At 45.4% G+C, this 24,526-nt stretch overlaps 1 protein-coding gene across 3 annotated transcripts in view; it reads right to left on the bottom strand.

The window, feature by feature from the left end:
- The window catches only part of mtcl1 (microtubule crosslinking factor 1), a 212,445-nt gene that overhangs the window by 50,685 nt on the left and 137,234 nt on the right, over window positions 1-24,526 (bottom strand). For all 3 annotated transcript variants that reach the window (XM_080194647.1, XM_080194649.1, XM_080194648.1), the window contains exons 9-11: window positions 22,580-22,756; window positions 2,083-2,250; window positions 7-258 (exon numbers count right to left, since the gene is read on the bottom strand). In XM_080194647.1, coding sequence (XP_080050773.1) covers window positions 7-258; window positions 2,083-2,250; window positions 22,580-22,756 — 597 coding nt within the window. The remainder of the gene's footprint in view (window positions 1-6; window positions 259-2,082; window positions 2,251-22,579; window positions 22,757-24,526) is intronic.

Here is a 24,526-nt window from a genome sequence, read left to right as displayed (position 1 = left end):
ACCCACCTGCTCCAGTTTGTTCTGTAGCTCCTTCATCTGCCACTCCCACTCTCGCCGCTCGCGCTCGAACCTGTCCAGCAGCTCCATCTTCTCCAGTTTCCAGTTCTTCTCAGCGTGCTGCAGCTGCCAGTGGAGATCCATCACCTGCCCGTGACTGTCGGCCAACAGCTTCCGGTGCTCCTCCCTCTCTCGCTTGAACACTTCTTTGGGGTCGATGGGGCCTTTCTTGGTGGACGGCTTCCCTCCCCGCTCTTCAAGCTGCCAAACAAAGTGTAGGTTCCCAATACCAAAATTAATCCCTCACGCTGAAGCATTTATTCAATTCGGACATCAAAAACTCTCCAATGAAATTAGATCTCTCCTAAAAGCCCCAATCAGCTTAGTTGCAGCTAGTGCTTAGTGGGTGAAAGCTCCATCTGAGTGAGGTGGATCTGGAAGGTTTCCAGGGGCAATCCCTTGGCAGTGCTGTATTAATGCAAGTCAGTGTGGAGCTAGTTAGTGGAGCAGAACAAGTGTCACATTTGACCTTTATGTCACAGTGAATAATATCAACCAGTGGTCCTTCCATTCATTGCAATCATCTTTGGGCAGCAGGCATGGGACAGTACTGGGTACAGATGGGAAGGCTCCGATTGTCACATGGCCTATTGACATCCAGCGATGCCTTTGAACACGTGGGTGGGAATTGGGTCTAGATCCATCTGGTAGGAGAATCAAGAGAGTCAACCATCTGGGACCAGGACTGATGCATCTAGGTGCAGAATCAACTGGGCTGTGTTAGCGTGTCACACCCTGTCCACAGTTAGGGGGAGAGGGCGGACATCAAGAACAAGGAGGGTCTGAGCTACTCCTGTGGGATCCAGAGCAGCAACCCTGTTCCTCTCAGCTCCCGTTCTTCACTTTATGGGGTTTCTTCTGGCCCTAGTTGGAGATCCAGGGCCTGTTTTTTTTCAGGATGGTGGGATCACAACGTTTTAGATGGTGACTGCGCTGCAGTGGACAGAAAAGGAAATGCGGCCGGACGCTGGAGTTGTTGAAGTTGGGGACCAGAGGCCTAGCTAAGCTCAAGGGCTTCCAGGATGGGGAGGGTAGGGAAGGCTTGGAGGTAGGCCCGGAGGGGTTGATTGGGGTCTCAAGGCGGGGAAGAGGTTGGGGGAAAGGTAGGTCTGGAGGCCACCGGACCTCAAGGGGGAGGTTCTGATGGCCTCCGTCCTAGGCACTGCTGATCCCAGCATTAAACTCACTGTGTGATCAGGGCAGGTGGGAACCAAGAGGGAAGCCTATCCTTTTGATTCTGTTACCCTATCCTCCCAACGCCATCTAAAAACCCACTGATGGTGGGAGCGTAAAACTCTGGCCCTGGGTGCTGGTGGAGAAACAATCGCTGCTTGGCCCTTAGATTAAATGGACAGTCAGGTTTGATGATACTATTTGTAAAACCTGCAATGCGGATGCGTTTGCCATCCGCACTTTCAAATTGCACTCGGCTAGCAAGGGAAGTGAGTGGTTGAGATTGAACCCTTTTTAGGTTGCTGCACCCCCTACTAACACCCCAGCCCCCCGCTAAGCCCCCACCCAGCTTTACCCACCCTCTCCGACCAGTCTGGTTTCCACCAAATGGAGGGATCTGGGGAGGGGGAGGAATTAACAGTTCCCTCTCATCGTCCATGATCACTCATGATGAATGACCCGTACTCTGAAGGCTGCTGGCACCTAGGCGACCGTACCCCAAACAAGAAAATCTGACCTTCACATTAGAAGAGAAATAAGGTAAACGAACAGAGGCTGTTGGACTTTCACTTTCATGTATCTATCATTCCAAAGGCTCACATCATGCTCTATTTGGCAGTATTGATAACCACTGCAGAGAAATTTCATTTTACCTTAAGGAATGGCTTTCAGCAGTTCTTTTTTTTTAAAGATACTGGTGATCGGCACTATTTAGAAAACGTAGCAAGTATATGAAGCTAAACTGAACACAATAGTGAATGAGAACTGTGTGCTTAAACCCATCTTTACCCAGTTCTGGAGGTTGTTGTTCCATCGCTAATGTACTGAACAAGGTAAATGTTTTCCACTTACCCGGGCTAGTTGGCATTTTTGCTCGGTGTACTCCATTTCCCAGGCAGCTTTCTCGCTGGCATACTGCTGCTGTAGTTCATAGCGACGTTTCTCCTCATCACTGAGCTCAGCCCCAAACTCCTCTAGAATAGACTTCAGGGCAATCAGAATCCTTCGGTTTTCCCTGGCCTGCAGGAACAAAGTTCGAATTACACTGACAGTACTGAACAGGGACAGGGGACTCGTTGGTGTTTATGACTCCATATGAACCTCTCGTTCATCTGCTAGCAGGTTCTTCCATTCCTTTGTTCCTCGTGTTTATTCCACTTCCCCTTAAATGCAACTGTTGTATTCTATTCACCACTGGCAGCTGTTCTTAAAGGATTTCCCTGGTCCCTTTCCTCAAATTTCTGTGCCATTTTCTCCTGAAGATGCTGATTCTCCATGTACCACCACTGCATAGAGAATCACAGGCCTAACTGACTATTCTTTATTTACAATGAACAAAGAAAAGTACAGCACAGGAACAGGCCCTCTGACCCCATCAAGCCTGTGCCAATCATGATGCCCTAATTAAACGGAAAAAAAAATCTTCTATCCTGACTCAGTCTGTATCCCTCTATTGTCTCCTATTTATGTGACTGTCCAGATGCCTCTTAAACGTTGCCAATGTGCCTGCTTCCTCTGGCGGCGCATTCCAGGCACTCACCACTCTCTGCATGAAGAACTCTCCCCGCACATCTCCCTTAAACTTTCACTCTCTTATCTTGAACCTGTGTCCCCTTGTAATTGATACTTTGAGCCTTGGAAAAAGCCTCTGACTATCCACCCTGCATATGCCTCTCATAGTTTTGCAGACCTCTACCATGTCTCCCCTCAGTCTCCGTCTCTCTCGTGAAAACAAACTTCTCCTCATAGCCAACACCCTCGAGACCAGGCACCATCCTGGTGAACCTTCTTTGCAAAGCTTCCACATCCTTTTGGTCGTGTGGTGACCAGAACTGCACAATATTTCACACGGGACCTAACCAAGGTTTCATATAGCTGCAACCTGATTTCGCAATTCCTGTACTCAGTGTCCCAGCTGATGAAGGCAAGCATGTCATGTGCCTTCTTAATCACCTTGGCCACTTGTGTTGCCACTTTTAGGGAACTATGAACTTGCACACCCAGATCCCTCTGTATATTATGTTAATGTTCCTATGAATTCTGACATTGACAGCATAATTCATACCTAAATTTGATCCTCCAAAATGCATAATCTCACATTTGTCTGGATTAAATTCCATCTGCCATTTCTGTGCCCAAGTCTCCAATCTATCTACATCCTGTTGTATCCTCTGACAATCCCCAGCACTGTCAGCAACTCCACCGAACTTCGTGTCATTCACAAACCTACTAATCAGACCACCCACATTTTCCTCCACATCATTTATATATATTACAAACAGAGGTCCCAGCACTGAGCCCTGCGGAACACCACTAGCTACAGATCTCCATTCTGCAAAACATCCATCCACCCCTACGTCTCGTATAATCAAGCCAGTTTTGTATCCACCTAGCCAGCCCAACCTGAATCCCATATGATTTTAGTTTTTGTACCAGTTTGCCATGTGGGATCTTATCAATCACCTTAAAGTCCATATAAACTACATCCACAGCCCTTTCCTCATCAATTATCTTTGCCACCTCTTCAAAAAACTCAAGTTGGTGAGATATGACTTTCCCCATACAAAACCATGCTGCCTATCACTGACTAGCCAATTTCCTGCCAAATGTGCATATATCCTGTCCCTCAGTATCTTCTCCAAAAGCTCCCCCACCACTGACATCAGGTTCACCAGCCGATAATTTCCTGTGTTATCCCTGCTTCCTTTCTTAAACAAGGGAACAATATTGGCTATTCTCCAGTCCTCTGGAACCTCGCCTGTGGTCAAAGAGGATGTTAATCACCAGAGATCACCATATCCAAAGCCTGACCCTAACCTAACCCCAACACCCACACGCACTTCCCAACAAGGATCACTAGGCCACAACTGACAGTGGCATCTCTCTCTCCTGATAAGAGGCACCAACTCTTCACTGCTGCTATTACACAACTGTTTGAACACAGAACCTACTGTAAGCCTTGGAACAATGTACAAGATTTCCCCTTTGTTAGCTGCAATATTTTAAATCAAAATACAATCCTAAAGTCTAAAATCAAATCGTGTTGTTTGGTTACAGGGCGACACTTTGTGCAAAGCTCTCAATTTCTGAGTAACCCAGATGACATTCACGAGAAGGTTTGAAGCTTTGTCAAAGATGCGGATCACAAGATCAGACCTGATAATTTCCACACAAAAGGGTTCACTCATCCAAACCTCTCTACTCTTCTTATTAAGATGGCAAATCAGGCGAAAGAGTGGAGAACTGCCCATTTCCGTGGAAACACATCTCAGCATTAGTCAGGAAGTTGGGGGTGGGGGGAGAGGGAGGAGGGCACATATTTCAAATGCCAAAACTTACAAAAAATTTGCACTTGAACACTTCACATATGACTTGCATTATAAAACATAACAGGCATTTTGAAACCATTAAACCCCACTTCTTAAAATCAAGTCTTGTGACATGAGCATTGTTGCAAAGACCCTTTCCATTCCTAAACATGGAGAACTGACCAGCATGTTAGAGTCTCTTGACGTTGATGATAAGGTGATGTGGTGGCACAGTGGTTAGCACTACTGCCTCACCACGCCAGGGACCTGGGTTCGATTATTACCTTGGGTCACTGTCTGCGTGGAGTTTGCACATTCTCCCCGTGTCTGCATGGATTTCTTCCAGGTGACCCAGTTTTCTCTCACAGTCCGAAAGATGCGCTGGTTAGGTGCATTGACCATGTTAAATTCTCCCTCAGTGTACCCGAACAGGTGCCTGCGTGTGGCGACTAAGGGATTTTCACAATAACTTCATTGCAATTTTAATGTAAGCCTACTTGTGACTAAGAAATGAACTTAAAAAATCTTAAGAGTGATAAGAAGTCTTAACAAAATCAGGAACCAACTATGGCCGTAAAAGTTGAGAAAGATCTAAGCAGTTTCGTGAAGATTACAAGAGGGATCAGATGGGAGTGTTTTCCACCCCAGATTTATTCAGATTGTATTGTGAAAATATTCTTGGGGAGAGTGAAAAGCTTCCTAGATTATTATTTGGTGGTTACCACTTTAATGATAAGGTACATCAATATTCTTATTGCAGGCTCCAAAGAGAAATGAGAAAGATTTTTAGATAGGGTAAGTAGTGTGTGAAAGGAGGAGAAAGGGCCAAGTAGAGATCATAAGAAAACAAAATGTCTAGTAGGATCCAAACAAGAATACCACAGCGTAAGATTGTAGGGAAGGGTCACAAAGGTGGACATTTTTTATTCATTCGTGGGACATGGGCGTCCTTTTAGATGGAAGTGGTCATGGGTTTGGAAAGTGCTGCCTAAGGCTCTTTGGTAAATTACTGTAGTGCATCTTGGTAGATAGTACACACTGCTCCTATTGAGTGTCTGTGGTGGAAGGAGGGGATGAGGTGCCAAATCTTATTACCGAGGAAATACGATAATAGTGGACGGATAGCGTCACCAAGAAATAAGGCAAAGGTTTGGAATGGCCAAAGGTGCATTTATAAAATGAAAAGGATTATCATCATCTCAAAATTAGCCAAAACTGAGAATCCTGGAATGCTCATCGATTTTTATATATGGAAGCAAGTATTGGATGATCAGAGCCTCGTAAACTGGATGAATGTACCGCCAACAAAGAGGATCCATGCCTCAATACCAAAGGAAGGTGGTGGCATAGTGGTACTGTCACTGGACTAGTATTCCAAAGACCCAGAGATATTCTGGGGACCCAGGTTCAAATCCCTCCATGGCAGATGGAGAAATTTGAATTCAATAAAAATTTGGGATTAAAAAGTCTAATGATGACCATGAAACCATTTTCAATTGTTGTAAAAACCCATTTGCATCACTAATGCCCTGGAAGGAAAGAAATCTGCCATCCTTACCTAGTCTAGCTTACATTTGACTCCAGGGCCATAGCGTTGTCTTACACTAATCTTAAATGCCCTCTGAACAAGGGTAATTAAGGATGGGGAATAAATGCTGGCCTTGCGGTGATGCTCATGTGCTGTGAAAAAACAAAGATGAACTTGGAGGTCCAAACTCTTAGGTCATGATGGTCATTACCACAAAGAGGGCCAAGGGATTGATTAAGAAGAGAAAAATACAGCACGGAAGTAAGCTTTCAGGGAACATAAAGACTGACACTAAGAGTTTCTATAGATATGTGAAGAGAAAGAGGTTGGTGAAGATAAATGTAGGTCCCCTACAGACAGAAATGGGGGAATGTATAATAGGGGACAAAGAAATGACTGAGCAACTTAATACATACTTTGGCTCTGATTTTAAAAGAGGACACAAATCAAATGCCAGAAATGTTGGAGAATGCAAGGTTTAGTGAGAGGGAAGAACTGAGGGAGATCAGTATTAGTAGAGAAATGGTGCTGGGAAAATTGATGGGATTGAAGGCAGATAAATCCCCAGGACATTAATCTACATCTCAGGAGTACTTAAGGAAGTGGCTCCAGAAATAGTGGATACATTGATGGTCATCTTCCAGGATTCGATAGACTGTGGAGCAGTCCCTCCAATTTTCAAAAAGGGAAGTAGAGAGAAAAGAGGGATTATGGACCAGTAAGATTAACATCGGTAGCGGGGAAAATTCGCGAATCCGTTATCAAGGACTTTATAGCGAAGCATTTAGAAAACAAAGGCAGGATCAGACAGAGTCAGCATGGAATTATGAAGGGGAAATTTTGCTTGGCAAATCTGCTGAAATTCTTTGAAGATGTAACTAATAGAGTTGACAAGGGGGAGCCAGCTGATGTGGTATATTTGAACTTTCAGAAAGCGTTTGACAAAGTCCCGTATAGGAGATTACCACGCAAGATTAAAGCGCATGGGATTGGTGAAAGTGTATTGAGATGGATAGAAAACTGGCTATCAGAGAGGAAAGAAAGTGTAGGAATTACTGGGTCCTTTTCAAATTGGCAGGCAGTAACTAGTGGGGTGCCATAGGGATCAATGCTGGGACTCCAGCTATTCACAACATGTATTAATGATTTGGATGAGGGAACAAATTGTAACATCTCAAAAGTTTGCAGATGCTACCAAATTGGGTGGGAGAGTGAAATGTGACAAGGATGCAGAGATCATTCAGCATGATCTGGAGTAATTGGGTGAGTGGGCTAATCAATGGCAGATGCAGTATAATTCGGATAAGTGTGAGATTATTCAGTCTGGAAGCAAAAACAAGAAGGCAGATTACTAACTGAATGGCTGTAAATTGGGAGAGTGAATGTGCTGTGGGACCTGGGTGTCCACGTGTACCAGTTGCTGACGGTAAGCATACAGGTGCAGCAGGTGGTGAAGAAGGCAAATGATATGTTGGCCTCCATTGCGAAAGGTTTCGAATACAGGAGCAGGGATATGTTGTTGCAAGGGCGTTGGTGAGGTCACACCTAGTGTATTGTGTGCGGTTTTGGTCTCCTTGTCTGAGGAAGGATGTTCTTGCTCTCGAGGGAGTGCAGCGAAGGTTTAATAGGCTGATTCCAGGGATAGTGGGAATGATGTATGTAGAGAGATTGACTAGGTCAGGATTGTTTTCGCGGAAGTTCAGATGAATGAGGGGGGATCTCATTGAGACTTAATATATTGGATATCACACTTCGGGCAAATGGGACCAAACAGGATTAAGCTACTGAGTTGGACGATCAGCCATGATTGTAATGAATGGTGAAGCAGAATTGAAAGGCCAAATGACCTCCTCCTGCTCCTATCTTCTGTTTCTATTAAATAACGATTTAGATTTTTAGATGTTAAATTTCAAAGGGGAGTAAGTGAGAGACTTTTATATTTTGGGGAAGTTAATTTCAAAGAAGTGTTAAGGATAACAGCACAGTGGCACAGTGGTTAGCACTGCTGCCTCAGCTCCAAGATCTGGGTTCGATTCCCAGCTTGGGTCACTGTCTGGAGTTTGCACATTCTCCCCGTGTCTGTGTGGGTTTCCTCCAGGTGCTCCGGTTTCCTCCCTCAGAACAAAGATGTGCAGGTTAGGTTGATTGGCCATGTTAAATTGTCCGTTAGTGTCCCGGGATGTGTACATTAGAGGGAATAGCAGGGTAAATATGTGGGGTTTTGGGATAGGCCTGGGTGGGATTGTTGTCGGTGCAGACTCGATGGGCTAAATGGCCTCCTTCTGCACTGTGGGGATGCTATAGTTTCTATCTGAAGAGAGAGTAAAAACTGTACAGGTGCAGGTGGTGGCAAGCTACCTGCAACTGAGTGGCTTGATAGGCCAGTTAAGATGTTGGTCTGGAGTCACATGGAGGCCTGAGCAGAAAACAATGGTAGATTTCTTTTCCTAAAGGACATTAGTGAACCAGTGATTGATTTTTAAGACATTCCTGTAGTTTTGTGATCAGTATTCACGAGACTGGCCTTTTATTAATGAATTGAAGTTTACACTCTGCAGTTGCCATGGTGGGATTTGAATTCATCTTGCTGGAGCATTAGTTCAGGCCTCTAGATCACTAGCCCAGCAACATTACCACTACCCTAGTAGCCCCAGTGCCAGCAAAATAAGTGATCACTTGATTGGTTTCTGGTGGTGTTGTTTGAGTGATAAATGTTGATCAGGAAACTAGGTGCCTGCAGTTGACTGATTAGCTCAGATGGTTAAGAGTGTGGTGCTAATGATGCCAAGGTTGTGGGTTTGAGCTCTGCAATTACCTGTGTATTTTGGGTCACAGTTTGAGGATAAGGGGTGAACCTTTTAGAACTGAGGTGAGGAGAAATTTCTTCACCCAGAGGGTGGTGATTGTGTGGAATTCACTCCCACAGAATGAATGGAGACCAAAACATTGTGCGATTTCAAGAACAAATAAGATATAGCTCTTGGGGCTGAAGGGATCGAAAATATGGGGGGGAGGGGGCTGGCGCGGAGGGAACGATGGAGGGGGAGGTAGGATCAGGATAATGAATTTGATGATCAGCAATGATCAGAATGAATGGTGGAGCATTCAAAGGGCTGAATGGCCTCTTCCTACTTCTATTTTCCATGTTTCTATGCCTTGCACCTTTTATTGAGCCCTTGGATTTTTCATGTCCTCTGGCACAGAGAGATGGCAATTCCGATGATTTTACTTGGAGGACTCTCCCTCCAATAATCTCCCAGATTTGCGCGTGCATGTCATCACAAATGGCGTGCTTACTGTCACTGAGTGACACTCGAGTCCATTATCTACTGACTCTGAGATTGAGCTGCAGCAGTTCAATGCAAGGCTATTATGGCTGCTGTCAAAGCAATGGAGTTTGTTGCTCTTAAAGAATGAACTAGTCGCAAGTATGGACGCAGTTTCCGGGACTCCTGCGCAAGCGTTTGAAAGACAACCATCACCTCCCCAGAGGAATATCATTGAGCAAAATAATGCAGCCACTACGCTGTCTACACCTTCTGCTGCTTCAGCAAAGCAGCCAACATAATCAAGGACCCCATGCACCCTGAACATACTCTCTTCCACCTTTTTCCGTTGGGAACAAGATACAAAAGTCTGGGGTCACAACTCAAGAACAGCTTCTGCCACGCTGTTTGAATGGACCTACCTCAAATTAAGTTGACCTTTCTCTGTACCCTAGCTATGACTGGAACATTCTGCACTCTCTCTTTTCTTTCTCTATGTACAGTATGCTTTGTCTGTATAGGGTGCAAGAAACAATACTTTTCACTGTATACTAATACATGTGACAATAATAAATCAAATCAAATCAAATCAAAAGCACATTATCAGGTTGACAACCACATAGATGGTTGTCAATCTATGCGGTTGATGGATCTGATGATATCATGCGATTCCCTCTCAAATCCCAGTTTGAAAATTGATGGCATACACGCTACCTTACATCCTCAGTCCCAAGTATGTCTAAAGATGCAGTGAAAACAACTCGCAAACAATGGGGAGCAGTGAGTCAGAGCAACTGCTGTTAATCTGGGGAAGTCTGCCAGCTGGCATGAGTTTCCCACGATTCGATTGAATCATGTTTCCTTTGTCTGGATTCAATTTATCGAAGAGGTTAAAAACCACTTGACTGGAGGAAAGGAAGTTTGTACGGTCAACTTGGATAAATAAATTTCCCCATTTTGACAGGCCCCCCTCACCTAATGACTTTCCAAGTCCTGGTCTCCTCCTGGCTCAGGATACACACTGTGTGCTGTCCGAGTTATCACTATTGTCAACGTTAAGTACATCAAAGCCACTTCACAATAACAATTCACAAGCAAAGTTGCAGCTTTCAAAATGTGATAAGGCAGAAAACAAAGCAGGAAATTTTAATAAAACTCACAATTTTTGAGTTAGTTGTGGACTTTTTCAGGTGATTCTACACTGGAGCCACTCCAAGTTTGGAAATAGCTTTCTCAGGAAATAATGCGGCCTCTCCACAAGCCAATGCCACCCTGGAGAATGCTCAACATTACTGTAGTTAAAGCCCATTTCTCTCCCCACTGTGTCTCCCGTGTACAGCAATGTTAGAATGGAGTATCAGCTTAATTCTCCATCTGAATTTGTTATTTTCACAGTTCCTCGTAAGGAAATACTTGGCCTAGTGCTACAGCACGGAGACTGGAAAAGACATCTCGCCCTCGGTATGTGGAAGCGCGCACTCAGGAGTACAAATCTGAAGCAAAACTGCATTTGTTTCAGTTGCTGCCACAGACAATAAAGTGCATTTTGCACAATATAGAAACATAGAAATAGTAAAGGAGGAGGCTGCTCCGCCATTCATTATGATCATGGCAGATCATCCAACTCAATAGCTTGATCCCACCTTCCCCCCCCCCATATCTTTTGATCCCCTTCGCTTCAAGTGCAATATCTAACTGCTTCTTGAAAACATACAATGTTTTGGCCTCAACTATCTTCTGTGGTAGTGAATTCCATGGACTCATCACTCCCTGGGTGAAGACATTTCTCCTCATCTCTGTTCTAAACTGTCTACCCTGTATCCCCAGGTTGTGACCTCTGCGTCCCGCCATCGGGAACATCGTCCCTGCATCTATCCTGTCAGGACTTGTTAGAATCTTATAGGTTTCTACAAGATTTCCCCCTCATTCTTCTGAACTCCAGTAAATACAATCCGAACTCAATTTCTCTTCGTACGTCAGTCGTGCCATCCTAGGACACAGTCTGGTCAACCTGCTCTGCACTCCCTTTACAGCAAGAACATCCTTCCTCAGATTAGGAAATTAAAACTGTACGCATGCTCCAAGTGCAGCCTCACCAAGGCTCTGTATAATTGTATCAAGGCATCCATGCTCCTGTACTTGAATCCTCTCACTATTAAGGCCATTGCTTGGAATAGAGGCAAAGCTATTAATTAATGAAAAGGTTCACATTCTACCAATAGCCTTTTCACTACAGGTTGACATGATGGTAAGATTTCACTTTAGTTGGTAGGGGAAAATTCAGACCTCCCCCCACTTCACTTTGCATATTAAATATTAAAATTCTGTCTTTCCTGTAAGTACACTGCAGGTTGAAATTGATTATGGATTACAAGGATGAATTACAACCAAATGGATTAATTGGAAGCTAAATTGCTGGGTGGGAAAGCTACGAGGTCAGGAGAAATGCAGGGCTAACAATCCAGGAAAGAATCTAGGGTGTAATTCCAGCGATGTATCGAATTGTGCCTGTTTACTTGATGGGTGGGTCAGGTTGTAACTAATTCCCTGCACTGTGAATATGGTCAGGTACATAAGAACATAAGAAATAGTAGGCCATCTAACCCTTCGAGCCTGCCCCGCCATTCAATAAGATCATGGCTGATCTGTCGTGTCTCAGTTCCACATTCCCGCCCTCTCCCCATAACCCTTAATCCCCTTGCTTATCAAAAACCCATCAACCCACGTCTTAAATATATTTAGCAAGGTAGCCTCCACCACTTCAACGGGCAGAGAATTCCAGAGATTCACCACCCTTTGAGTGAAGAAGTTCCTCCTCAACTCCGTTCTAAACCACCCCCCCCTTTATCTTGAGGCTGTGCCCTCTAGTCCTACTGTCCTTTCTGAGCGGGACATCCCTGGTAGCAACTGCCATCTTAGAATCATAGAATTCCTACAATGCAGAAGGAGTCCATTCAGCCCATTGAGTCAGCATCGACCCACCGACAGAGCATCTTACCCAGCTCCTATCTCCGTAACCCCACATATTTACCATGGCTAATCCCCCTAGGCTAATTCCCCTAACCTACACACCTTGGGACACCTAAGGGGCAATTTAGTTTGGCTAATCCTACAAATCCGCACGTCTTTGGAGTGCAGGAGGAAACTGGACCATCCGGAGGAACTCCACGCAAAGAACACGCATCTCCACACAGACAATAATGTGGAGATGCTGGTGTTGGACTGGGGTAGGCACAGTAAGAAGTCTCACAACACCAGGTTAAAGTCCAACAGGTTTATTTGGTAGTACGAGCTTTCGGAGCACTGCTCCTGCCTCACCTGATGAAGGGGCAGCGCTCCAAAAGCTCATGCTGCCAAATAAACCTGTTGGAATTTAAGCTGGTGTCGTGAGACTTCTTACTATCCACACAGACACTCACCCAAGGCTGGAATTGAACCCGGATACCTGGCGATATGAGGCAGCAGTGCTAACAACTGTGCTACCGTGCTGCACGATTTTGGTCCTCAAAAATCAGGAATGGCCATCTGGAGATGTAAAGCGCAAAGGTGCCCTGAGCATTAGCAAGAACGGAGCAACCTCAGCAGAGGTGGGAACGCTGAGTGTTTGCTGATAAATCTTCACTTTTACCATTGCCCGTGACTCGAGCATTTTTATCTGTCCTCAGCGACTTTGGCAGGCGACTGTCGCGTCGTAGGAAGTGCTGAGCATCAGAGGCCAGACAACGAGGGTGGAATCAAAGGGAGGTACGGACGAGGACAAGCCAGGCCGGGAGAAACTCAGAGATTGGAATTACTGAAGGTATCTTCAGTAATAAAACCTAGACAATTGTTTTTACAAAGCACGTGCAAGTTCTGTCTGGCAGGAAACTGGATTGAATGGTTAACAGCTGTCACTAAGAATGAGCGTATAGTTCAGCAGCAACGCATATCTGCAGAATGACGTTGGAGCTGTGACATTTGCTCCTGTGAAGGGAAAATTGGACAAATATTTAGAAGAAATACAAGGTAATGGAGGACGTGCAGAGCAGTGAGGTCGGTTCATGTATTACTCTAGAAAAGAGCATGCTGTTGAAACAATGTTCTGAGATGTCTTGCCACGTGGCTGCTGAAAGGCTGCAGTATCTAGAACTAGTAGCAATGGAGCTAGCTTTTCCCGTGGGGCTGTGAATAGAATCCGGAACCACTTCCAACTTCTGCTTCCCTTCCCCACCCCCAGCCCCCACCTCCAGGCACCCAAACTGGCCCCTGCCGGTGAGAGAAACTGGATGCTGTCTGGAAAATCCCAGTATTCACCATGGCCAGACCTCAGCACCTCACGCTGAAATTAAATGAAGTTCTTAAGTGCCTACTGATAGATTTTTTTAAAAAATTCTCTTTGAAAAAATGAAGCAGTCACTACATTTAACTTTCCTTAGCCCCTTATGAAATCAAGCATTTGTATTCTTGACCCATTTCAAGACTTTATAACCTCTTAGAACTGCCAATCAAGTTCTGAACTGGCAGGTACCCTACTGTAATAATAATAGGTTGTAAAATCAGTCATGCAGCATTGATCTTGTAATGAAAATCCTCAGGCTTATGTCAACATAAGCCTGAGAACAAATGGCAAATACAGATTAACATTGCCCACAGTTTTATCTTCAAGTATTTAAAAAGCAGGATACTTAAATGCTTTGACAGTTCTTCTGACAGTTCCAATGTGTTCTAATGAACATATGCATGTTTTCACACATATCCATGCCTAATTTTAACAATCCTAAAAGGGAAAATTGCCTCTCCCAGAAGTCTCCTTGCTTCTCTCGAAAAGCATCTGATCACTCCCAAATGTGTCACAGGACAAATTCAAAAGGGCTACCTTACCGCTTAAAAAGGGTACCCCACCACTCTAAAGATCTCCTACTGTTTTAGAGCTTCACCTACTAGGTCTCAAGAGAACATCCCAGTAGCCAGAATCAGATCTTACTTAAGGAATTGGCACGTTAACATGTGTAGCTCTCTCTGTGAACGTTAGAAACACTCCACCTTCCTCAGATAAAAATATCAGAGGCTGGGCTTGGGACTTCCTGATCCAGGCCTCAGCCATTTTTGCAAAGGCAGAGAGTCCCCCCAGTCTGTGCAGAAATGCCGGCCATCGTTTCAAGATAAGGGCTCAGCCAGTGAACACTAAAAGAGCAATTTCTTCACTCAAATGGCTGTGACCCTTTGGAGGTATGTGGATGCTCAGTCACTGGGCACATTCAAGGCTGAGGTAGAGTTTTGGGTGCTAAAGGAATCAGAGGGTTATGGGGATAGGGGTTGGAAGGTTTAGGTCTATTTATTTATTGGTATCACTAGTAGACTTATAAATAGTTACAGTAACTATAGTTATAGTTACAGTACCCTGGGTGTCACACACCAGCACCAGTTCAGATACACTGAGGAAGAATTTAGCACGGCCGATGTACCTAACCAGCATGTCTTTCACGCTGTGGGATGAAACCAGAGCACCCGGGGGAAACCTGTGCAGACACGGGGAGAATGTGCAGACTCCACACAGGCAGCGACCCAAGCCAGGAATCGAACCTGGGTCCCTGGTGCTGTGAAGCAGCAGTGCGCCACTGTGCCAGCCACACGTTTGAACGATTTGTTCAAGAGGGCAAGAGTCAGAGGTTGAAGTGTGCAACTCCTTTAGAGGAGGGCGGGAGGGCAGAGGGCGCGGGGGAAGCAAAGCTTGCCAAAGGCAAGTCCTATATTTTACAATCTTGTTGTTCAGATAGTGATCTACAGAAATCTGTTGTTCAGCTTGGCTGCAATCAGTGTGGAACGAGTGCCAGAGTCATCATTTCAACTATGAGTAGGTCATAGGAGACTCTATCCATCACAAGTTGACCCTGGGAAGTGCAAGCAAAGCAAAATGCTTTCAAGGAACCGAATGCTACTACTTCAAACAACCTCAGCTCCCTGTCAATCAATAGGCAGGGCAATTACCCAGCCTGTACTGTACAAGCTCAGGACAGCTTCCATGTGTTCGCTGTCAGCACAAAACTCTTATGAAACTGAGTCCCATGACTCATCAGGATATGTTTAGAAACCAGGCAGCGACATAACAACAATCGTTGTCATGTAAATAAAGTTTATAGAGATGGCTTTTAAAGGACAGAAGTGCAGTTGGCTTGCTCGGATTGTCTCTTGGGCTCCAATTAAAATGCATATGGGGGTGAAAACCACTCTTTCATTCAGAGTGGAAGCAATCGCCCCTCATACTGTGCTAATAGGCTACAGGAATGAGGAATTCGATTCAATCGTTATAACACAACACTATAGTTACTAAGAAAGCAGCTTCCCAAATTACTCCAGATGTCTTTTAACAAGGCAATGCAGCTCTGTAATATGAACATGCTCCTCCGGTACTGGACCTTCTCATGAATTCTAAATTTTTCTCAAGAAATGGCATTTTTTGGGTTTGAAGACACTAATCCACTTACTCCCACAACTCCCCACCCCCACAACTCCCCACCCCACAGCTCACCACCCCCACAACAGCAGAATGATCCTACTTCTCTTTACGATTGTGGATATTGTGCTGTCTGAGATAGAGAGGCGGGACACTTTGCGATCCCCTACAGTGTAATTGGAGGAACCGTTTAAAATTCACTGCTGCTGTTCAAGTTTCTCAGAAACTTGGCAGTGATGGGGAGGTTGGAGCTGTGTGCGAGCTCCACAAGGTAAATGCCTTTCCCTCCATCAGAAAGAGCTGGAACGTTTCGGAGCCCTGAAGAGGCCCTTTCTGATTTTGATTTGATTTATTATTGTCACATGTATTTACAGTGAAAAGTATTGTTTCTTACATGCTATACAAACAATACATACCAATCATAGAAAAAGAAAGGAGAGGGTGCAGAATGTAGTGTTACAGTCATAGCTAAGGTGTAGAGAAAGATCAACTTGGTGCAAGGTAGGTCCATTCAAAAGTCTGATGACAGCAGGGAAGAAGCTGTTCTTGAGTCAGTTGGTACGTGACCTCAGACTTTTGTATCTTTTTCCTGACGGAAGAAAGTGGAAGAGAGAATGTCCGGGGTGCGTGGGGTCCTTAATTATGCTGGCTGCCTTTCCAAGGCAGCTGGAAGTGTAGACAGAGTCAATGCAATTTACCCTCCCCCTGCAGATGGTAGTCTATCTCTCTGCTCCTGATGCCAGTTTATCCTGTCCTTTGCCACAGTGCCCAATCCTCTGCCCACAGCCCACCCCTCACTGCTGAATAACCCAGCCCCCGAATGGAGGATCCCCAGCTGTCTACTCCTGCCGTTGCTCTTTCTTTGTCTGTATGGCACCCAAGAAACAACAATTTTCAGTGTGTACTAATACATGTGACAATAATAAAATCAAATCAATAAGCATGACAAGGATCTGAATAATTAGAATGAAGTACAACTAGTTAAGTTCAGCGTGAACTCAGAATCACTGGCCTTGTCAGAGAATTTGGCCGTTTGCCCCTGCCCCTGCACCCCTGCAAATATGTCCTTTCTGGATTGATCTCAGTCCCACTTTTCTGACCTGCCCTCACACCTTTAGACTGCTGTGTCTAACAGCACCCTAAATGCGTAACATACTGGGCAGTGGTGGCACCCATCCAACTGCTCTTGGAATAGAACTGCCCCTAAACCTGGAGAAGGGGCATGTGCTGGGAATATGGTCGGAAGGGCTGGGTTGTAGTGAGACAGGCTGTCTGGTGAGAGCAGCATGTCTGTGATGAAAAGAAAAATGGGTGGCACGGTGACACAGTGGTTAGCACTGCTGCCTTACAGCACCAGGGACCCGGGTTCGATTCCCAGCTTGGGTCACTTGTCCGTGCGGAGTTTGCACATTCTCCTTGCATCTGCGTGGGTTTCCTCTGGGTGCTCCGGTTTCCTCCCACAGTTCAAAGACGTGCGGGTTAGGTGGATTGGCTGTGCTAAATTGCCCCTTGGTGTCAGCGGCACTAGCCAGGTCAAATGCATGGGGTTATGGGGATAGGGTCTGGGTGGGACTGTGGTCGGTGCAGGCTCATTAGCCGAATGGCCTCCTTTGACACTGCAGGATTGCATGATGAACACAACCTCTTTTTATCAAGTTCCTTTATCGTAAGGTCCGAAGGCACTTCACAGCAATGTGATCAAACAAAGTTTGACGCCCAGCCTTGTTAGAATAGATGAGGAGGAGTTTGGTCAAACATTTGGGGGAACCTTAAAAGGAGGAAAGAAAGATTCAAGACCTGAGCTGAGCATTTCAGTTGAAAACATGGCCATTAAATTCAAGCATACAGAAGAAACGGAAGGGCACAGATATTTTCAGAGGATTGTGAAGGTGGAGGATGTTTCCGAGATGGGGCTGGGGCACAGCATTGCTGTAACCTGGCGCTAACATCAATCAGGGAGTGCAGAGGTATCGGTGAGTGAGGTGGCAGAGTTCTGAATGAGCTCCAGGGGGACGGAAGGTGGGTGAGGAGAGGACCGAAATATGTCTAATTCCTTGTGAAGTGAGGCACATGCTGATTGTATACATTGACTGCAAGAACAGTGCACTCCCTCGCTGTCCAAAATATACACATTTCTTTTGTTTTTACAGTTGAAGTTGACGACGGTTCCATCAAGATATTAAGTTTTCTATAATTCGCTATGAAATATTCAGCATGCATGACCTTATTCATGGGGCCACGGTCAGCGAACAAGCTTGATGTCAACTTGTGGCCCACTGAGGTGAAGGAGGGCCACACACGTGGCCCACCCTTTAGCCTACATTGCCCAGCGCTGCTCTAGTGTTTGGCAGGTTTTGGTTTACTCTTAGAACCATTGAACCCCTACATTGCAGAAGGAGGCCATTTGGCCCATCGAGCCTCCTCTGACAACAATCCCACCCAGTCCCTATTACTCGTAATCCTTCGTATTTACCCTGCTAATCCCCCTGACACTAAGGAGTAATTTAGCACAGCCAATCCACCTAACCTGCACACCTTTGGAGTGTGGGAGGAAACCGGAGCACCCGGAGGAAACTCGCACAGACACGGGGAGAACATGCAGGCTTCACACAGAAAAGTAACCTCAAGCTGGGAATCGAACCTGGATCCCTGGCTCTGTGAGGCAGCAGTGCTAACCGCTGTGCCACGCTTATCGAATAGAATACTTGTTTTGGTCCAGGAAGACTTGATTTTAAAAATGCAGGCCAATAGCTAGAGACACAAAAAGCTACATTTACCACCTAATGCTTCTGGCTATAATTTTTTTTAAAACATCTCAGAATTGCAAATGATTGCTGGGTTGGGTCTGAGATTTGGTGAATGGGTTGGTGGCTGTCAGGAGATTTGACTGCAGGACACACAGATACAGCTCCTTCTCTTTTTCTCCCTTTAAAACACGCTTGCAAATAAAACCCTGAACACGGCTGTTAATTCAACGTCCATGGTTCAAAATCTGTCTTTTGAATGCTCTGATGCCAGCATAATGCTGATGCTCTGACTCGCTATGGAGGCATTCACAGCAGTCCCTAAATTCACATTGCAACCGGTACACAGCATTAAAAAACTTCCCCTGTTCAATGATCGAGTGGACACTCTGTAACCCTTGACAACTACTTCAATCACCATTAACCAAATCCACTGCGCTCTATACTCCTTAATAAACTATAATTGGAACATTCGTGGTGAAGGCTATTCACTGACAGCCACCAACCACACACCAGCTGATAAGAGTCATCTATCATTGCTCATGTCCCCAAAGTGACACAAGACATAAGAATAGGCTCACCCTGATGATAAATTAAATGACACTGTGTGATTTAGTGTAAATCTTTTCTCCACCTTCTCATTGCTATAATTTGGACACCAGAACTGGAGCCTAACCAAGGCTTGGTACAATACATAACTCTCTGTCTATCCCTATAGCAATGAACCCCAACAGCTTGTTTCTCTATATGGCATTATTAACCCATGTCACCATGGGTCACTATCAAAGGGTACGCACGGTGGCACAGTAGTTAGCACTGCTGCTTCACAGTGCCAGGGACCCGAGTTTGATTCCTGATTCGAGCTACTGTATGTGTGCAGCCTGCATGCTCTCCCCATGTCTGTGTGGGTTTGCTCCAGGTGCTCTGGTTTCCTCCTACAGTCCAAAGATGTACAGATTAGGTGCATTGACCATGATAAATTCTCTGTGTATCTGAATAGGTGCCAGAGTGTGACTACTGGGGGATTTTCACACTAACTTCATTACAGTGTTAATGTAAAATTAACCTACCTGTGACAATAATAAAAAAACCTTAACTTTAAAAATGATCAAAGGGCACTTTTTTCTATTCATTTGTGGGATATGGGTGTTGCTGGCTGTCCAGCATTTATTGCCCATCCCTAGTTGTCCAAGGGCAATTGAGAATCAACCACACTGTTGTGGCCCTGGAGTCACATGTAGGCCAGACCACGTAAGGACGGCAGATTTCCTTCCCAAAAGAACATTAGTGAACATTTTCCGACAATAGTTTCATGGTCATCAGTAGATTTTAATTCCAGATTTTTTTTATTGAATTCAAATTCCGCCATCTGTTGTGAGATTTGAACCCAGGTTCTCAGAACATTACCTCTGTTTCTGGATTAGTAGCCTAGCGAAATATCACTAGGCCATTGCTTCCCCTCTCTGCCTGAATAACTCATAGAATCAAAGGACTGCTACAGTGCAGAAGGAGGCCATTCGGCCCATTGAGCCTGCACTGATTCTCTGACAGGGTACCTTACGCAGGCCCTCTCCCCCCCTTCCTTGTAATCCCAGACATTTACCATCTCTATTCCATCTAACCTACATATCTTTGGACACTAAGGGGTAATGTAGCTTGGCCAATCCACCTACCCCGCACACTTTTACAGTGTGGGAGGAAACCAGAGCACCTGGAGGAAACCCCCACTGACACGGGGAGAATGTGCAGACTTCCGCACAGGCAGTCACCCAAGCTGGGAATTGAATCTGGGTCCCTAGTGCTGTGAGGCAGCAGTGCTAACCACTGTGCCATGCTTCTCCTTCTATGGTTTGGCATTATACTTTGATTAAGCTCCTTCGATGTTCTGTTAAGTTAAAGCTTTTATAGAAATATAAAGCCCCAAAATACTTGCATTTGTATGCTGATATTCATGGCCACCAGACACCTCAAAGCATTGTACAGCCAATGACATACTTGTTGAAGTGTAGTCATTGTTGTATTGTAGGAAACACAATGGCCATAACGTACACAGCAAGCTCCCACAAACAGCAACGTGAGCATGACCGAATAATTATGGGTTAAATATTGGACACGACACCAGGGTTAGTTCTTCAAAATGGTGGCATGAGGGTCTATTACATCCACCTAGCTGGGGCCTGGTTCAGTGTGTTATCTAAAAGATGGCACCTCTGGCAATGCCTGACAACCAGGCCCAGACATGACCTGAGGTGGCGAACCTTGCGAATCACAGACCCACAGTCACCTGCTCCTCGCAATCAATGCTACAGTCAGCAAGTGTCAAGTCTCACATTACTCCAATACTGTATCCTAAATAGGATCTGTAACTGTATCTGAGCTTCCCACATGATCAAACTCTGAATCTCATATGTGCTGTTGGGGAGTGAGAAGTGTAGGTCAGGCCTTTGCTTACAAGGTGGGAGGCAAAATGGAGAACAAACATTTCCAGACCGTAATAGTCTATTTTAAAGCAGCTTCGGGAGACAAGAACCAATTGGGAGATGTCATTTGTTGCAGATCATAGAATCCCTACAGGGCAGAAGGAGGCCATTTGTCCCATTGAGTCTGCAACGACTCTCCAAAAGTGCATCTTATCCAGGCCCATCCCGTCCCCCTAACCTCAAGTATTTACCCCGCTAATCCACCAACCTACACTAAGGGGCAATTTAGCACGGCCAATCCACCTAACCCGCACACCTTTGGACTGTGGGAGGAAACCGGGGCACTCGGACGAAACCCATGCAAACATGGGAAGAATGTACAAACTCTACACAGACAGTCATCCAAGGCAGGAATCAAACCCGGGTCTCTGATGCTGTGAGGCAGCAGTGCTAAGCACTGTGTCACTGTGCTGCCAGATGGAAGGTGATACGCAAAGAGAGTATCTCTTCGCAAGTTCCATGTGTTTTGATGTTTTGGTCCAATCCATTCTCCAGCACGCGTGTGAAATGGCAGAAGGTGAATAGAAACGTTTAGTGGTTGAAATGGCTTATTTGAGAAGTTATCTTGGTATTTCTAAAATTTAAAAAAAAACTAGGTTTGCATTTACATGCATTGCTAACGGGCGCAATCAATCTCTATTAATTAATCTATAACAGGATTAGACATGGAACGAGAGAAACCTCATTGTCAGAGTTATATGGCAAGCAGATGTCTAAAACTTTCCTGAGCAATGCTACACTCACCACATATCACACACAAATTACTTGTACACTACATCCCAGATCAACTCCTGTGTCCCCTACTTTGTGGAATTGTTTCAAAGAGCAATTAATTACTACTAGACTGCAATCGTCGGGAGACTGGAGAAACTACACAGTAAGTAAGAAATTTGAAAAGGGACCTAATTATCGAAAGGTGGCTCAGATGAGTTGGACACATGAAAATAATGAGTTAAGACAAATTGTTGCAGACTCTTAGACAGGAGGATCAAATCCCAGGGAGATCATGGAACTTCTAGTAAAATTATACTAACAACCATATTCAAGCTAAACAATTTAATTTGAAGGAAGCAGCAGGCCTAACTTAAAGAAAGTGGCTGCTGTCATTTTATTCAACGAAGAGCATGGTATCCCGACAGTGCAGAAGGAGCCCATTGAGTCTGCATCAACTCCTTGATAGAGCATCTTACCCAAACCCTGCTCCCATAACCCCACATATTTACCCCATTAATCCCCCCAACCTACATATCTTTGGATACTAAGGGGAGATTTGGCATGGTCAATCCACCTAATGTGCACATCTTTGGATGCGAGAGGAAACTGGAGCATCCAGAGGAAACCCACGCAGACACGGGGAGAGGTACGAACTCCGATAAGACAGTCACTCAAGACTAGAATTTAACCCGGCTCCCTACATTGTGAGGCAACAATGCTCACCACTGTACTGCCCCTGCTGATCTGATAATGGAAGTCACACAGCTTCATCAGCTGGTTCTTTTTCAAGATCAGTCTATAAATTCCAACTAAGCGAAGCAGGGGAGGAACGGGAACAGAATAACATGCGGGGAGGCGTGAGAGGGTGACACACACCTGCTTCTGGTGTTGAAGTAACTCTTTTGTTTGCAGCTGTGGTCTATGGTCTTCACTCCCTGCAGAGGAAAGCTGGGAGTATTCGGTCAGCACACACCCACTATCCTCTTGGTCAAGGTCTGGCTCTTTCTGTTCAAGAAGCAGGTTCAGTTCAGGCAGGTTTTCAATCTGTTCAAACTGAAAAGACATTATTGTACGTTAAACAAGATGTTGAAACTTTAACCATTCTGGTTCGCAGTTAATATTGCTGGAATGAACTTTAATTCATCTAAAATTCTCCCTTTCTGATACAGGTTCCATATCCTTAGTGCAAAAAACAGGAATTATTTGGGATCATAGACTCCCTACAGTGCAGAAGGAGGCCATTCAGTCCAGCGAACCTGCATCAACAACAATCCCACCCAGGTCCTATCCCCATATTTACCCTGCTAATCCTGCCAGCACTCTCACATGGCTAATCCACCTAACTTGCTCATCTTTGGAGTGCGGAAGGAAACCAAAGCACCCGGAGGAAACCCACGGAGTCACGGGGAGAATGTGCAGACTCCGCACAGACAGTGACCCAAACTGGGAATTGAACCCAGGTCTCTGTTGCTGTGAGGTGGCAGTGCTAACCACTGTGCCACCCTTCTCCTTCTGTGATTTGGCATCATAGCTTGATTAAGCTCCTGAGGCCAGAATTGAACCGGGCTTCCTGGCGCTGAGAGACAGCAGCACTAACCACTGTGCCACCCCAATGGGACGTTCACAAGTAGAAGCTAACATCCTTCTTCTGCTCAATCCTGACCTTCAACGATCTGGTGCTTACTGCACCTCACTCAGCTGTCTGGATCTAGTGGTTCAGAAGAAATGCTGACGTGAAGAGGCTACACAGGAGCAGTGTGCTTTCACAAGATCAGTTCAATTTAGCTGAAAACAGTCCTTCTGCCCCAGGAGTTGTCTGCCTCTAGCATACCGGGGGGGAGGGGGGGGGGTGGCGGCAGCGGCGGGGGCGAGAGAGAGAGGGGGAAGGAACCAAAGAAGCAGAATCGATCGTAGCCACTGTCTGTGATACCACTTGCCTGAGATTCCACCCTCGCCAACTGCAGCTCTTAAAACCCATGTTGGTCATTGCCTAACCATTCAGTCAATGTCTCTTGTCCTCTCTTGATGCCCTATGTTGAAGCCTGGGTTTTCTGTCAGGGAAACCAGTTAATGGCACAGAGGCCCCACTCAGTCAATCCAGCCACATTGGAACTACCACTGCTGACGTAAAGACACAAAATACTGAACACACACAACAGGCCAGTCAACACCAAAAATAACAAAGGGTGATTTTAATATTCTGGCCGCACCCTCTGTTAGATGGAGCACTAAGAGGTTCACAGGTGTTTCAGGATGGTTGACAAAGACAAACGGCAGGAGATGGAGAAAAAGATGAGAGCCACAGGGAGGGATGCGTTCAATGACTTTCATTTGGCTAAGTGGAGAGCAGTTGAAATAAAAGACCATGGACAGGATTTTCTATGAAGGAAAATATTCCCATACCTCATTGACCACTGGCCCAGCTCCCATCAGGAATCTTCAGACAATGCATTCTAAGGTCTATTTGTTGCCTTACCCTTCCCTGTATCCTATCCTTTACTGTGTTTCCAGATTCATAGAATCACAGAATCCCTATAATGCAGAAGGAGGCCATTCGGCCCATCAAGTTTGCACCAACCACAATCCCACCCAGGTCCTATTCCCATAACTCCTCATATTTACCCGGCTAATCCCCTGAAACTCGGGTCAATTTAGCATGGCAAATCAATCTTTGGGCTGTGGGAGGAAAGCCACGCAGACACGGGGAGAACATGCTAACACCACACAGACAGTTATCCGAGGCTGGAATTGAACCCGGGTCCCTGGCGCTGCAAGGCAGCAGCGCTAACCGCTGTGCCACCGTATGTCCTTGCCTACACTGTT

The sequence above is a fragment of the Carcharhinus amblyrhynchos genome, chromosome 8, assembly GCF_965287045.1.
Source record: "Carcharhinus amblyrhynchos chromosome 8, sCarAmb.v2.hapA, whole genome shotgun sequence".
In the NCBI taxonomy this organism is placed as follows: Eukaryota; Metazoa; Chordata; class Chondrichthyes; order Carcharhiniformes; family Carcharhinidae; genus Carcharhinus; species Carcharhinus amblyrhynchos.
This window is presented reverse-complemented; position numbering and strand designations above follow the sequence as displayed.